Source organism: Belonocnema kinseyi, chromosome 5 (assembly GCF_010883055.1).
Source record: "Belonocnema kinseyi isolate 2016_QV_RU_SX_M_011 chromosome 5, B_treatae_v1, whole genome shotgun sequence".
NCBI lineage: Eukaryota > Metazoa > Arthropoda > Insecta > Hymenoptera > Cynipidae > Belonocnema > Belonocnema kinseyi.
Genome location: NC_046661.1, coordinates 69,066,671 through 69,081,161, shown reverse-complemented (window position 1 = coordinate 69,081,161; position 14,491 = coordinate 69,066,671). Strand labels below are relative to the sequence as shown.

Here is a 14,491-nt window from a genome sequence, read left to right as displayed (position 1 = left end):
CATGCAGTAATTGTAGTAGATCCGTTCAGTATTTGGGAGATTACGTATTGTAGAATTTATCTTTTACTGAGATAATGTACATGGTCAATTCGAAAAAAATTGCTGTATTTATTTCTGTAGTATAATTATTAAAAGATATGTGGATATAATTCGATGTTATATTTACTCTTTGTAGTGTTATTTACGGTAGAGGTTAGGATTAAACATTACTCAAAAAATCGTTTTTTTTATTTATCGCTTTAATTATGCCGGTGCTAAAAAAAGGTCTCTTTAAAAGGTTGATTGTTTTCGAAATTCTGTTTAAAATAAGCCCAGCTTGAACCCAATTTGTCTAGTTTTTAAGGAGATATTGCAAAAATAGTGTAAATTTCAAAGTTTTCTTAAATTTTCAAAAAGTTCCGAAATAGTCAAAGTTTTTCAATGTTCTTGAGCTCATTTTGAAGCTGTTTTTCATCGTATGAAAACAGATTACGAGTATAAATCGTAAAAAACTTCTTTTCAAATTGTAAGAACTTGAATTTGTAACAAATAAGATGGAAAAATTGAAATATTATGTTTAGTGACAAAAATATTTTTGTAAAATATGTAAAACATATAATCATGAATTTTCTATTTAATTTCCCCAAAATATATATTTATTTAACTTTTATGCTGATTTGCCTACAGATAAGATGTTTTCAAATTTATACAACTTTTTGATTAAAACTTCAAGTTCTTGCAATTCGAAAAGAAATTTTTTATGATTCATACTCGTAAGGTGTTGTGATACGGTGAAAAAAGCTTCCAAATGAGCCCAGGAACATTGAAAAACGTTGACTATTTCGGAAGTTATTGAAAATTTAAGAAATCATTGACATTTACACTGTTTTTGCAATATCTACTTAAAAACTAGACAGATTGTCTTCACCCGGGGCTTATTTTCAACAGAATTTCGAAAACAATCAACCTTTTAAAAAGACATTTTCAGCTCCCGTATAATTAAAGTGAAAAATACAAAAAAAAAAGGTGCCAAGCAAGATGGCTTGAATTCGTCCCGTTCGCTGCTTTGCGGCGGCATTGCAAACCCCTATCCAGCCATACAGAACAGTGGCTTATACATACTTGTACTGGAACGCTATTGTTGTCTTGAGCGATAGCTTCATTGTCGTTTTTAATGTTTTATTAGAAAAAAAAGTCTCCAAGGATAGTCCAGAATTGCCTATTTCTGGAGATGAATTGTTGAACTTCACTCTGACTCGCTTCTCCACACTGTGTCTCAAGAATTCACTGTTTCCAGTACAAAAGGCTGGTGTCCACGCGCTAGAGCTAGAATTGGCCATTAATGCAGTCGTAGAACCACCCATATATTCACCCAATGAACCCATACAGCGTGGAAATAGCATTGGCCAATAGTTGGGGGGAAATGTTAACTGGGAAGCTTATCTAAAGAATTTATTAAGTCATATTGTGAGAACACAATTGGTCTTATATTTCACCCCTACAAAATTTATGTACGTATATTTGTATATGGGTGATTTTCAAATTACAGGCAAACTTTAGTACCTAAAGTGGCAATCACATTATCATTAGTAATTTCATATTTAAAAACCAAAGTTTATTGTATCCCATTTGAAATTTTAAAATCCAAAATGGGAATTTCTGAAAATAAGAAATAATAATTAAATGCGCACATTAAATATGGAAAGCGGATTTGAAGTTAGGAGTTTGTTCAAAAAGAGCGCGAGCCTTTAAAAAGTTTAAAAGCTGTAACGCATCCAAACTAAGAAAAACTAAATATTTAAACAGGTATTGTATATAATTTGTTCAAACATACGTAAGGTAACGTAATAAATACAATATTTCTTTGAATCTGCCCACCTAATCCTCGCGCATGCGCAGATACACGCGGTACCACTGCATCACATGAATTACGGCAGGAAAACGATGAAGTTTATCCTTTTTTATTATTTATAAAAAAATAATACATTCTAATCACAAATAAACGCCTGAGCAATAAATAAAAAACTTCTGAACAGGTAACGAGATGGTTTACATTTTTGTTTACTCGTAACTGTTTTTTAAGCAATATCTCTGATGACGATTTTGTTGTCGAAATGTACTTTTGAGTTTTATGATCCGATTTACAAAAAAAAATGTTCATATTTTAAGTTAAATTTTATAGCATTTGTTGTTCAGCAACACGCTTAATAATTATGTGTTTATTATTCAACTATAACTACAAATATTTTACTGGAAAAAAAAGATTCACACAAATGACGATTAAACTATAAAAATCAAGGGACAGACTTCAAGGTTTATACTAATATATATTAGTTGCTTGGCTTGAAAAATATGCATAAATTAAAGTTTTGTTCCTGTAAAGTTTAAAGACTTGAAACATTAGACGTTTTTTAGGCTAACAGTCAAAACAAAGGAGAAAATCCGTGTCTCCTTGTACAAATTGAGGTTGGGACACCTAACGCTAATGACGTTTGGAGTGTTCTTATATTAAATTTATGTCAATAGGAATAGAAATTTAAAAAAAAACGAAGGAAACATTATGTAGGGGATCATAATATGTATTTATTAAATGAAAATGAAAATAAGTAAGAGTTTCCAATTTAGAGTTATATTACTGGAACTTCAAGTTTGCCTTTAATTTCACAATCGCCCATATTCACGTATGAATATAAAAAATGTTATAAATCGGAAATGTCTTAGCTCAGGAAAAAAGACCCTTTGTTACAGACGATATTGTTTCCAGAACGTAGAAAATACGAGAGACCATTTTTGATGAAATACTACCTTTTGAACGAACTCATATACCTTCCTTCTTTCCTCGTGCCTCCTGCTAACTTCATCCATCTGCAATCCATTCGTTCTAAAATACCGTTCCTTTTCCACCTACATCTTTGCACTACTACGTCTGTTCTCCTTCTCCCACCAACACTCCCTAACCAATTTACTTCCCCCCTCTTCCAAAAATTTCTCCCCATATTTACACGCTCGACTCCCTGTTATAATTCCTAAACTCGTTCTTCCTGTCTCCCTCCTGACAATATAGTTCGGCGTATGCCTTGCCAACCCCAGTGTCCACTTTCTATACCTCTTCTGTATCCTATTTACCTCCTCACCTTCCAACACCACACCTCCACTCCGTAAAATAAGACACTCGTCACTAGCGAATCAAACAATTTGATTCTCCTGACAAAATCATCTGCGAACAACCTCTCCCCCAGCCCCCACACCTGTCTCATCACCACATTTGCCCTTCTCACCCTCTCTTTTATATAAAAATCTACTCCCCCATTCCTTCGAAACAAGAAGCCCAAGTATACAATCTCTTTCACCTCCTGTACAGCTTTTCCTTTCCACTTCCACTCCCCTCCCCTATCTCTCCCAACTCCCTTCCTGAAGACCATAACCTTCAACGTGCCCGCATTTAACTCTTGCCTATTTTATCCAAGCATCTTCTCAAGCTCTTCATCATCTTCTTTAAAGCCTCTTCGCTCTTTGCCAGCAGCAATATGTCATCTGCATATGCTAGTGACTATATCCTGACTCCTCCTACCACTCCGGCCGCTAGTTTACTTTCCGTATCCGCGATCAAAATCGCAAAAAGCTTTGAGCTAAGTGGGCACCCTTGCCTCAACCCCTATCCATCCAGAATCCCTCAGAGATTCCCTCCCCTCCTTTCACCCTATCTTTCGCCTACTCATATACCTCCCTTATCCTCTCGATCAGGCCCCTCTTCACTCCCCTCTCTTCCATTGCCTTCCACAACCTCCCTCTATCCACCGAAGGGAACGCGCTCTTTAGATCTACAAAAAACGCGTACACTTTGGCACCCTTTTTGGTTAGTTCTCTATCCATCACCTGTTGCAAGACGTAGATATTGTCAATAGTACTCCTTCTCTCTCTAAAGCCCGCCTGCGTCTCCGGCTATATTCTTTTCCCCTCAACATCCTTGCGCAGCCTATCTGCTAACACCATCGCATATATTTTGTACGCAGTATTCATGAGCGTAATTCCTCGACCATTTTCCTACCTCTCCCTATCCCATTTCTTATACAGTGGGACGATCAACCCCTTTTTCAACCCTCTTGGGAATCTCCTCCCCCTCCATACTTTTTTCACTACCCCCTTCAGCTTCTGCTTTAACTCTTATGTACCAAACAGCCACGCTTCGTTCTCTACCCCGTTCATCCCTGCTGCCTTAGATTTTTTTTAATTTCCCTATCTGCTTCTCTATCTCCTCGTCGTTCAGCTCCTCTTCATCTACCTCCCTCGTTCATCTAATCCCGTCATCCTCATTTCTACGTACTCCTCCCTTTTCGCGGTTCCTTCCTTCCACATCCTGTACTTCTTTCCACCTTCCTCTTCATCATTTTACATTCCCTATCCCACCACGGTTTCACCATTCCTTTCTTTTTCTTCCTAAATACCATATTTTGCACACAACCTTTCACTTCCTCTTGTAGATCCTCCCATATCTCGTCCACCGACTCCCCCTTAAAGCTTACGTTGCCCAACTAATCCTGATACATCTCTATCGCCTCTCTCATCCATGGCAACCTCTCCCCTAACGACACCACCCTACCTTTCGCCAGCCTCCCCCTGTATCCACAAACTTAATGGCTGATGTTTTGATTCCACCCTCCCTTCCAATGCGAATTTCTCTATCTCCTGCCACCCTTGCATATTCATAATCACATAGTCTATCACCGATACACCCCTCTTACTCGCATACGTGTATTCTCCCACTTCGTCCCCATTTATCATACCATTCGTCACCGCCAACACTCTATCCTCCATCCAGTCTCTTAGAATCTCCCCCTCTTTATTTATTATCTTATCCTTCGATTTTTTTTCAAATCTCTCCCCTTCCCGATACAGGCCCTCTTCCCGCCCAATTCTCGCATTAAAGTCTCCCCCCCATTACCACCAAACCCTCATCTCTCTCTCTCTCTCCTAGTAAGTTTTCTACCCTTTCTTTAATCTGTTCCATTCCATCCTTATTGGACACAGTCACAAACTTATACATCGCCCCTCCTATCTTTACAACCCTCATTTGCACGCCCTCCCCCTCTCCCTCTCCATGAACATCTTCCTCTAATCCATCCCTAACCCCTGTGGCCATTCTGCGAGGTAAGGGTACGTTGACGTCAGGTGCCCCCGATCGGCCTACCCGCGGCAACGCACCTGTCCCCTGTCCTGCTCCCGCTTTGAGCGGCCGCTTGATATGCGAATACCTAGCCGAACTATGGTCACCTATCGAGCAAAGAGGTGTTCTGACTTCGTCCAGGCAACCCTGTGCCGACATGAAGCAACCCTCTTGACTCCAGAAACCAACCTGACTACTCGGACAGACCTGACCAGCCGAAATAACCACCCGTCACGCACGCCTATGACACCACCAAGCTTCCCGACGACCGTCCCCTACTACACGCACACCTTGCGACCACCAGAGTGCCTCCCCTCTCTCCCTTTCCGCACCGTACCTGTTTTCCTGGAGAGACTGGTCCAGGAGACGACACTCTGGGCCGACGAAGAACCATACCGTATACTCTAAGTGCCGTCACGCACACCTTATACCCCACCAGGCCTCCTCTGCCCCTTGTCTCTTTCTGTTTTCTCGTCGCTTTTCAATTTTTTCTGTTTGCTTCACCATGACACCATCTTTCACCGGTTTTTCTCGCTTACGCAACACACATCTCACCGAAATAACACTCAAACATGTCAATAACACACGAAACACGCACACACTTTCACATAACACATACCCACGCAGAATTAATTAGAACTGGAGACTATAGGAAGAATATCATTCGTTTCTTTTGTTAATATATAAACCGCTGTTCCATTTATTTGTAAAGCCTGTCCCAAATCCAAACTCCCTGGCTTGAGTGAATTGTCAAAAGGGACAACACACAGGTGAAATAAAACGGAACGTTACAACTTCGCAAAATCACCTTTTTTATGCCTAAAATCTCGAGTCTTTGAAAGTTAATAATTTAGTTTTGGGTCTTGATATTTTAATGTAGGCATTATAATGTCGCTCTAATTTTTATCTTATTATAGTAATCGACGTTTTTGTGTCTTGCATCTCTGCTTACATATACTTGTTAAAAAATATATTCCTTACTGTATACTTCCCACTTAATTTTAAAAGTCAACGACCATGTAGCAAATTATAATCTAATAAAATGATAATAAATGTAAGTGAAGTTGGACAAATTAATATTAAAAGTATTATCTGATTTAAGTGTGCACATAATTTAAAAGAGTAAAAAATATAAATTAGCTGACTATTTCCTATGTAAAATGGGTTCATAATAACATAATTTTTTATTTTTATATGCATTGGAAAATACATGCTACGCATTCCGCCAGATCGCGTGTCACCTATAGAGTGCGAGCAATATGAAACTCAATTGATGACTCATATATGTCAGCATGTGAGAGCACATTATGTGGATTATTTAGCATACACATATAAGCATACGGATATGCTATCATCCTGCGAAAATGTTGTTTTCTGAAATCTAAGTACCGCGGTTGAACAAATTTCTTTTCGTATACTTCAATCTATTTACTTATTTATTATTTACCTTAGATTGAAAGATCATATTTTTTAAATCATTGAATATTTATGAATACCTCTGAAGTTCCCAGTGGCTGAGTCGTTGATGAACAGTGATGCATTTCTGGACTACCAGGGCTTCCGCCGCCACCACCATAGTCCGCCAAATCCATTTTCGTGCAAAGTGCCTAATTGACAAAACAGTATAACTTAAAAAGATTTTTTCTAACACCCGCCTCTAAAGTTTCACTTTGCGTTCCACTAATTAAATGGTGAAGTGAATCTTTTGAACACAGTGTATATGAAAAAGTTACTCTAAACATGGGCAGCCATTATCAACGACATTATTAACAGCTATAATGCATGGGCGCAGTTACCGCAGTCAAAACTCGAGGCGCTTTGTACAGCATGATAAGTTCCCTTAGTATCACATTACTTTGTGTGCGAATCGTAAAATTGTATTAGCGTTAGATCCATCTATCGGAGCAGCCTTTACTTCAGTCTTAAAGTGACAGAGATCAGACGCTCCTGAAAGGCCACTACGTGTCTTAAAGTAAAAACAGCATATAACCAAGAAATAAATTTTCCGAGAATTTATGATAATGTATTTTATTTCATAAGAAAATTGGGTTAGATTGCAGAATAGGGGCGTCACCTCCGTTTTGGCTGGGAAAAAAAATTATTTGGCAACAAACTATTAAAATCTTTAATTGAACGATTAATGAAGCGATTTGATGAGACAAAAGTTTTAAATTATTGTTACTTTTGTTACTATGATGTCTCAAATATGGGTCTGTCGCGATATATCGGAATGATCATATTTAACGAGGAGTTGGAAATAGGTAGGGATTTGACCAACAATTTTTTTTTACTGATCATACGGGTGCCTTCCCGTCCCCACGAAACGTTGAAAAAGGGTAGAGTTTTGACAAAGTTATTTTTCTGACCTTTAAAATGGGTATTTCTAGCTGTTTGGATATTTAAAAGCACCTAAACGGTGTGTTAAATTTGATCGTTCCGATGTCGTGACATACCCTTATTTAAGACATCGTAGTAACAAAAGTAACAATAATTTTTAACTTCTGCCTAGTCAGATCCCTTTATTTATCGTTTACTTATAAATTCTAATAGTTTGTTGCAAAAAAAACCTGTTTTCCAACCAAACAACAGGTGACGCCCGTATTCTACAATTGCACCGAAAATTGAATGGTTTCGTTAACTTTTCGGTTGAAAATTCAACTCTTTATTTAAATTACTATTTTGTTAAAAATTCGTCCTTTTTGATTAAAAAAATTTCGTATTTTTGAATTGAAAATTCAATTTGTTCGTGAAAACTTATTTTTTTGTTACAAAAATGCAATTTTTGATGTTACTGAGTTAACTGGAATCTTTTTTGGATAAAAACTCAACTTTTTTTTAATGAAAAATTCTTCTGCTTAAAGATAAATTTCATATTTTTATATGAAATGCAATTATTTGTTAGAGAATCCTTTTGGTTAAAAATTCGTGTTTTTGGATTGAAAATTCAATTTCTCTGGTAGAAAATTATTTCTTGTTAAAAAATTCATATAAGTTATATTTAGTCATAGGCATATAAGTTATAAGTTTAATTGTCTTTTTGAAAATTAATCTTTTTAAATTAAAAATTACATTACTTGGGTCAAAGTTGAACTAAATTGATGCTGATAAGATGCCGTCCGTTTAATAGTTCGAAATTGTGAAAAAACTAAGTCATAAAATAAAAAAGTTAGGTTTTCCAGGCAATATTGTTTATTTTTTCCTTCAAATTTTGAAAATATGAAAAAAAAAATTTTCTGGAAAATCCCACCTTTTTTATTTTTTCGCTTATTTCTTTTACAACTTATGTTAATAGAAGAAATTCATCTTACCAGCATCATGCGGGCTAAACTATTCTTGAAGCCGGGAGAATTTTTATCCCTAAAAATGTAATTTTTTAATTTTTCTCGTCCCCCCTCGTTGCCATAATTGGCAATCAAAATTTCTGAAATAATGCAAAATGTTTTGAACAATAAGTTACAAGAATAACGGATATCAGGATTTCATGGTGATTCGACCGATCGATGGACTTTTCTCATTGAAGAAGCTGCGAACTCGAGTACAACTTGAACCACAGAAAATAAAAAAATTTCTTTAGCTTCACTGATAAATTTAAATGTAGAAGATCTCGTTGTCGGAACCAGAAGCCCCGTTTAATCGCATAGAGGAAAGCTCCCAATGTTAAACATACCGACATTCAACGGAAGCCATGACACGTGACGACATATCAGCAAGTGCCAGTAGCAAAAAGTCAAAATTAGTTTTCGAACTCCCGTCAAAAGCTGAAAAAGACGCGTGATAGCTTTAAACACAAAGATTGTTTTCTCTCACTGTCAGGGAGAACATTTCGCTTTGTGGAAAATTCAAAGGAGGATGCCCAAATCCTAACAGGACATGGCCCCCTGGCCTCGCAGGATGAAACTTGTACTGATGAAAAATACTCTCCAACAAATGAAAAAAGTCTATGGGACCGAAGCTGCTCAGCCTGACCTTCCGTCGAAATAGGCTGATGAAGTCTCGCAACTGTTAAGACACAAAACCGAAACAATAAACAAGAATATAGATTTTTCCGGTAATTTAAGTTCAAAACTGTTGCCTATTAATTCAAATGTTCACGTATTACCGTCTTTATTAAATTCTCCAAATACCGGACAGATATTCTCGATATTCTCCTAGTAATTCACAGAAACATTGTCATTGACGTAAATGTCAAATGGTTTGAAGTTTTGCGTTTGGCGTGAATATTGACGCTGCAGTGGGACGCCACCCTGTAACCTACCCCGTCCTAAGAACCAAAGGAATGTCATTACATGTACACAGCACCCAACAGTCGTTTTACCGTTTAATTTATCCCAAGAGCCTAAATTCGCAAGTCGTCCAGCGACAGTTTTGGGAATTCCTCCAACAAATTCTGATCCATAGTCTGTAAGTTTGCGGACTGCCCATTTAGTCGTTGGCTCTAGACTAATGAAACTAATCATTTGAGCTCTGAGATTTTAACAAGTGTAAATTGAGAGATTTCCTGGCCATCGACGATATATGACTCAAGTACCCCACGAAAGGCGTTGTGGATTCATGCCGCAATTTCATAGCCCCCCATCAAATTCGGAACAGACTTATTTTACCACGCCTGGTCGAATCATTGAAAAGATTGTTTAAATCGCCCACTGACGGTTTCAGTAACAAATCGGCATTTTGTAACAAGGCGAGACAGGTTTGCCTCATAATCCATCCAAGGAAGACCTTCAGCTGGAGAAGGCATTCGCCAGTCGTATCCTTAATCTAATAGAGTGGCAGCACACTGTCTTAATCCTAGATCTACGAGGAAAACATCGCCTTCCATAAAGAAAGAACAGAGGCAAGATTTATTTGCAAAGAACAAGCATTATTGTTGCATCACATGTGTTGGCTGCAAAGGCGGCAAATACAATCCATAGAGCGGAAAATTCTACGTTTAGGTACGTACACAAGTCATAGATCAATTGTAACGCTTAAGGTCAGTTAGAGGTTATTTGAAATTAACAAATTTTTCCAAGAGGTCAGTGTAATTCCTGAAGTAAACTTCTACGAGAAATTCATTGGTGACCTTCATTTTGACCTTGAAGTTGACCTTCATGGCTTTTTGAAGGTCAATTTTGTTTTTTAAAAAAGAAACCCCCTTTTTTACATCTGCAATCTATAGAGCGGAAAATTCTACGTTAAGGTACGTACCCAAGTCATAGGCCAATTATAACTTTCACTGTCAATTAGAGGTTATTTAAAATTACCAAAGTTTCCCAAGAGGTCAGTGTAGTTCCTAAAGTAAATTTCAACTAGAAATTCATTAGTGAGCTCTGTATTGGCCTTGGTTACAGCGTTTTGAAAATTGTAAAATCATAAGGAAATTTTTCATGGAAAGTTCCAGGTGTTCTGGTGAAAGTTCTGTTCCTCCCCGAAGATTTATGCTGTCCTACACCGTTTTTCGATACCTAAGTCAATACCTACGGCGATATCATAAGTCCTATACCGTTTTTGCATACGAATATTGCGAAACGAAACTAAATTTACGTATTACGAGTACATACTTACTATCTTTCGCTAAAAGATTACTATGGCGCAAGCTAAACTTTCGGAACGAGAGAGGGTATCTGTATTAATGATGCGTGGTTGGGAAGATCGAGTCCGATCTTATGATCAAGTTCGTTTGCTTTTTAATCGAACTTTTGGTACTGGAAAAGGGTTAAATCCTGTCTCAAAATTAACAATTGAAAGAAGTGTAAGGCGCTTTATGAATCATGGATCTATCAAGGACCTTCAAAGAACTGGTCGGCCTAAATCTGCAGGATCTGAAGAGATGCAGATGGACATAGTCCAAGCATTTGTTGAAAACCAACACCTTATTTTACATCGAGCTAGTGATGAGCGTGACGTTGCTACTGAGACATTGCGAAATATTGTAAAAAGCATTAATTTCCATCCTTACAAAGTTCATCTGGTACAAGAGGTCAATGAAGACGATCCTGATCGTCGGGTTGAGTTTTGTGAAAATATGATAGATAGAATTGATAGAGATCCTCTTTTCTTTTACAATACAGTATTTTCAGATAATCTCAATGCCTGTGCATATGCAGAGCTTCTCAGAAACCAAATCGTATCAAGAATAAGGGAGATTACAGGCGATAATTTTCAAAATATTTGATTCCCGCAGGACGGAGCAGCGGCTCATTGCGATAGGGAGGTTCGAGCATATTTGGATACTCAGTTCCCTCAAAGGTGGATTGGAAGAAGGGGTGAAATCGAGTGGCCAGCTAGATCTGCTGATCTGACGCCTCTCGACTATTTTCTTTGGGGCTATTTAAAGAGCAAAGTATACTCAACGCAACCCCAAAGCTTAGACGAATTGCAGAATGGGATTCTGCAATAGGCTACTTTGATTGATAGGGAGATGATTCGTAATGCTGTAACTCATTTTTACAATCGCTTAGCTTTTTGTCAAGAAGCTCAAGGTTTTCAGTGCGAACATCTTCACTGAAGCGCGAGAGGCAAGGGGACTCACGCTAATCAAGCACCCCAACGGGAACAGAATTTACTACGTCCACCTCGTTGTTCCTTAGTAATTCTAAACGTAAGCGTAAACTGCTTGGAGAAAACCTTGAAAAAACCTTGCAGATCATCACCAAGATCAATACTGAGCTCACCAATAAATTTCTCGTTGAAATTTTCTTCAGGAATTGCACTGACCTCATGGAAAACTTTGTTAATTTAAAATAACCTCTAACTGACCTTTAACGTTACAATTGACCTATGACTTAGGTACGTACCTGAACGTAGAATTTTCCGCTCTATTGAGTGCATATGTGAAAAAGGAAGTTTCCATTTAAAAAAACAAAGTTGGCCTTCAAAAAGCCATAAAGGTCAACTTCAAGGTCAAAACGAAGGTCATCATTGAATTCCTCGTTGAAATTTACATCAGGCAATACACTGACCTCTTGGAAAACTTTGTTAATTTCAAATAACCTCTAACTGACCTTGAACGTTACAGTTGACCTATGACTTGGGTACGTACCTGAACGCAGAATGTTTCGCTCTGTCGATTGCAGATATAAAAAGGGGGGTTTCCGTTTAAAAAAAACAAATTTGACCTTCAAAAGGCCATGAATGTCAACTTCAAGGTCAAAATGAAGGTCCCCCTTAAATTCCTCGTTGAAATTTACTTCAGGAATGACCTTTACTTTTTTGAAAAATATTTTACCTGAGGAAATATCCAACCGTCCCGGGACTTTTTAGATGCCCTGTATAAAATATGTCCATCAGCTGCAACAGTAACAGGTTTTATCAGAGGACAATGTTTGTGCATGCTAAAGGATCTTCGCTAAAATATACTATGCAGTCTGATAAGTCCCTAAAAAATTAAACACGGAGACGTTTTTTTGGCCAAAGTCGGTTTTATTTTTCCACATACTCTCCTTTTAGGTCGATACAGCGAGTATAACGATTTTCTAACTTTTTGATACCGTCCGAAAAGTACTCGACCGGAAGGTCTCCAAAATACGCCTCAGTTTCAGCGATTTCGATTTTCAATCGGTCCAATAATGCTGAATAGTATACTCCGGTTATGGTTTTACCTTTTTCAAGATAGTCCACGAATATTATGACATGTGCATCCCAAAATACGGAGGCCATAACCTTTCTGTCCCATTGTTGCGTTTTTGGACGCTTCGGAGCACTTTGGCCCGGTGGAACCTACTGTTTTGCCTGTTGCGTTGACTCAGGAGTGTAGTAGTGGATCCAGGTTTCATCCATGGTTATGAATCGGCGCAAAAACTCGGTCGGCTTACGCGAAAATAATGCCAAATTCTGCTGGGAAGTTGTCACACGAATTTGTTTTTGGTCCACTGTGAGCAAACGCGGCACCCACCGCGCGCAGAGCTTCTTCATGCCCAAAGCTGAATGCACGATATTGCCCGCACGTTCCAATGATATGCCTACAGGATTAGCTACCTCTCTCAATTTCACTTTGGGATCATTCAACATCATATCATGGATTTTTTCGACATTTTCTGGTGTAGTGACCTCATTTGGGCACCCAGATCGTTCAGCATCAACTGTGCTCCTACGGCCACAACGAAACTCGGTAAAACACTTATGAATCGTTCCAATCCACGGTGCAGAGTCCGGGTAATACTTATCCAGCTTGGCCTTGGTCTCTGATATCGTTTTCTTGCGAAGATAGTAGTGTTTGATCAAAACTCGAAACTCAGATTTTTCCATATTAAAAAAAAACTCGGAGGTTAGTCGCTTCTCAGTGCTGTAACTTGTAAATGCGTAAACATAAATTGCTGAAATTTTGACAGGCGTCATTTGAAGGATCAAGCTCGACGAAAATGGTTCACATTAGTGAATACTAATGCCATCTCTTAGAACTTTCAGGTACTTATCAGACTGCCTAGTATATATGGAACTCTTATGAATTTAAACATAAATTCTATCCCAAATCGTAATTAAGGACATGTGATACTTAGAAAATTATCGATTTCGCCAGTTTTAGAATCCCTCGGTTTTCCCCAGAATAATCAATATTTTTCTTACAAATTTAGGACATGATAGCGAACATACTAACGGACGTCCCTGCACTCTTTTTTGTGGGTTCATTAAAAAAAAATTTGCTCAATTTAATGGGTGTGCGTAAACTGGAGGGAACTGTACCCGATTTACCACACGACGAAGTATCACATGCCCTTAACTTATCATTATGGATTTTAGAAAATCGCGTTTTGTTATCTAGAGCATAGGTCCGCGGTCTAAGCTTGTCAACTACTTATGGCGCCTTATGAGAAATCTGTGCCTTTTCTTACATCAGCTCAGTTTATTCGTAGAATGGGGCAGTGAGGCAAATGTCGGTGCATGTGAATTTAAGTGTATGTGTATGTCAACAGTTTTTTAGGACTACAACGCGTCTCATTTACTAATACTCATTACATTTTTTCAATTAACTATTGAAAAGTTTTACAAGAACAAGTATGTTCGGCTTGCGATTCCAAACATTTTGACATTTAAAACTTTCCCACAGCTTGAAAAACAACGGGAAAACATGCGAGCCCGCGAAAAACAATAGCAAACCAGCGCAGCGGTAGAGCACTAAAGATAACAGGTTTAGACCCCTGGACCCCTTTCCGATAACATATGAATAGCTTTCAATTGTCATATGGCGTTCAATTTTAATTCAAATGATTCTTCAGTTATTATCAATGTACTCGAGAAAAACCTAAGTAGAGAGAAACAAAATGTTTCAGCAGAGATTTCTTTGTTTAATTCATCAATCGCTCCTTTGATGAAATATGTATGTTAAGGGGCCATCCATAAATTACGTAACACTTCATGGTGAGGGGGGGG

At 38.0% G+C, this 14,491-nt stretch overlaps 1 protein-coding gene across 6 annotated transcripts in view; it reads right to left on the bottom strand.

Moving 5' to 3' along the window:
* The window catches only part of LOC117172435 (steroid hormone receptor ERR1), a 281,691-nt gene that overhangs the window by 61,462 nt on the left and 205,738 nt on the right, over positions 1-14,491 (bottom strand). For all 6 annotated transcript variants that reach the window (XM_033360366.1, XM_033360368.1, XM_033360364.1 and 3 more), the window contains one exon: positions 6,640-6,750. In XM_033360366.1, coding sequence (XP_033216257.1) covers positions 6,640-6,750 — 111 coding nt within the window. The remainder of the gene's footprint in view (positions 1-6,639; positions 6,751-14,491) is intronic.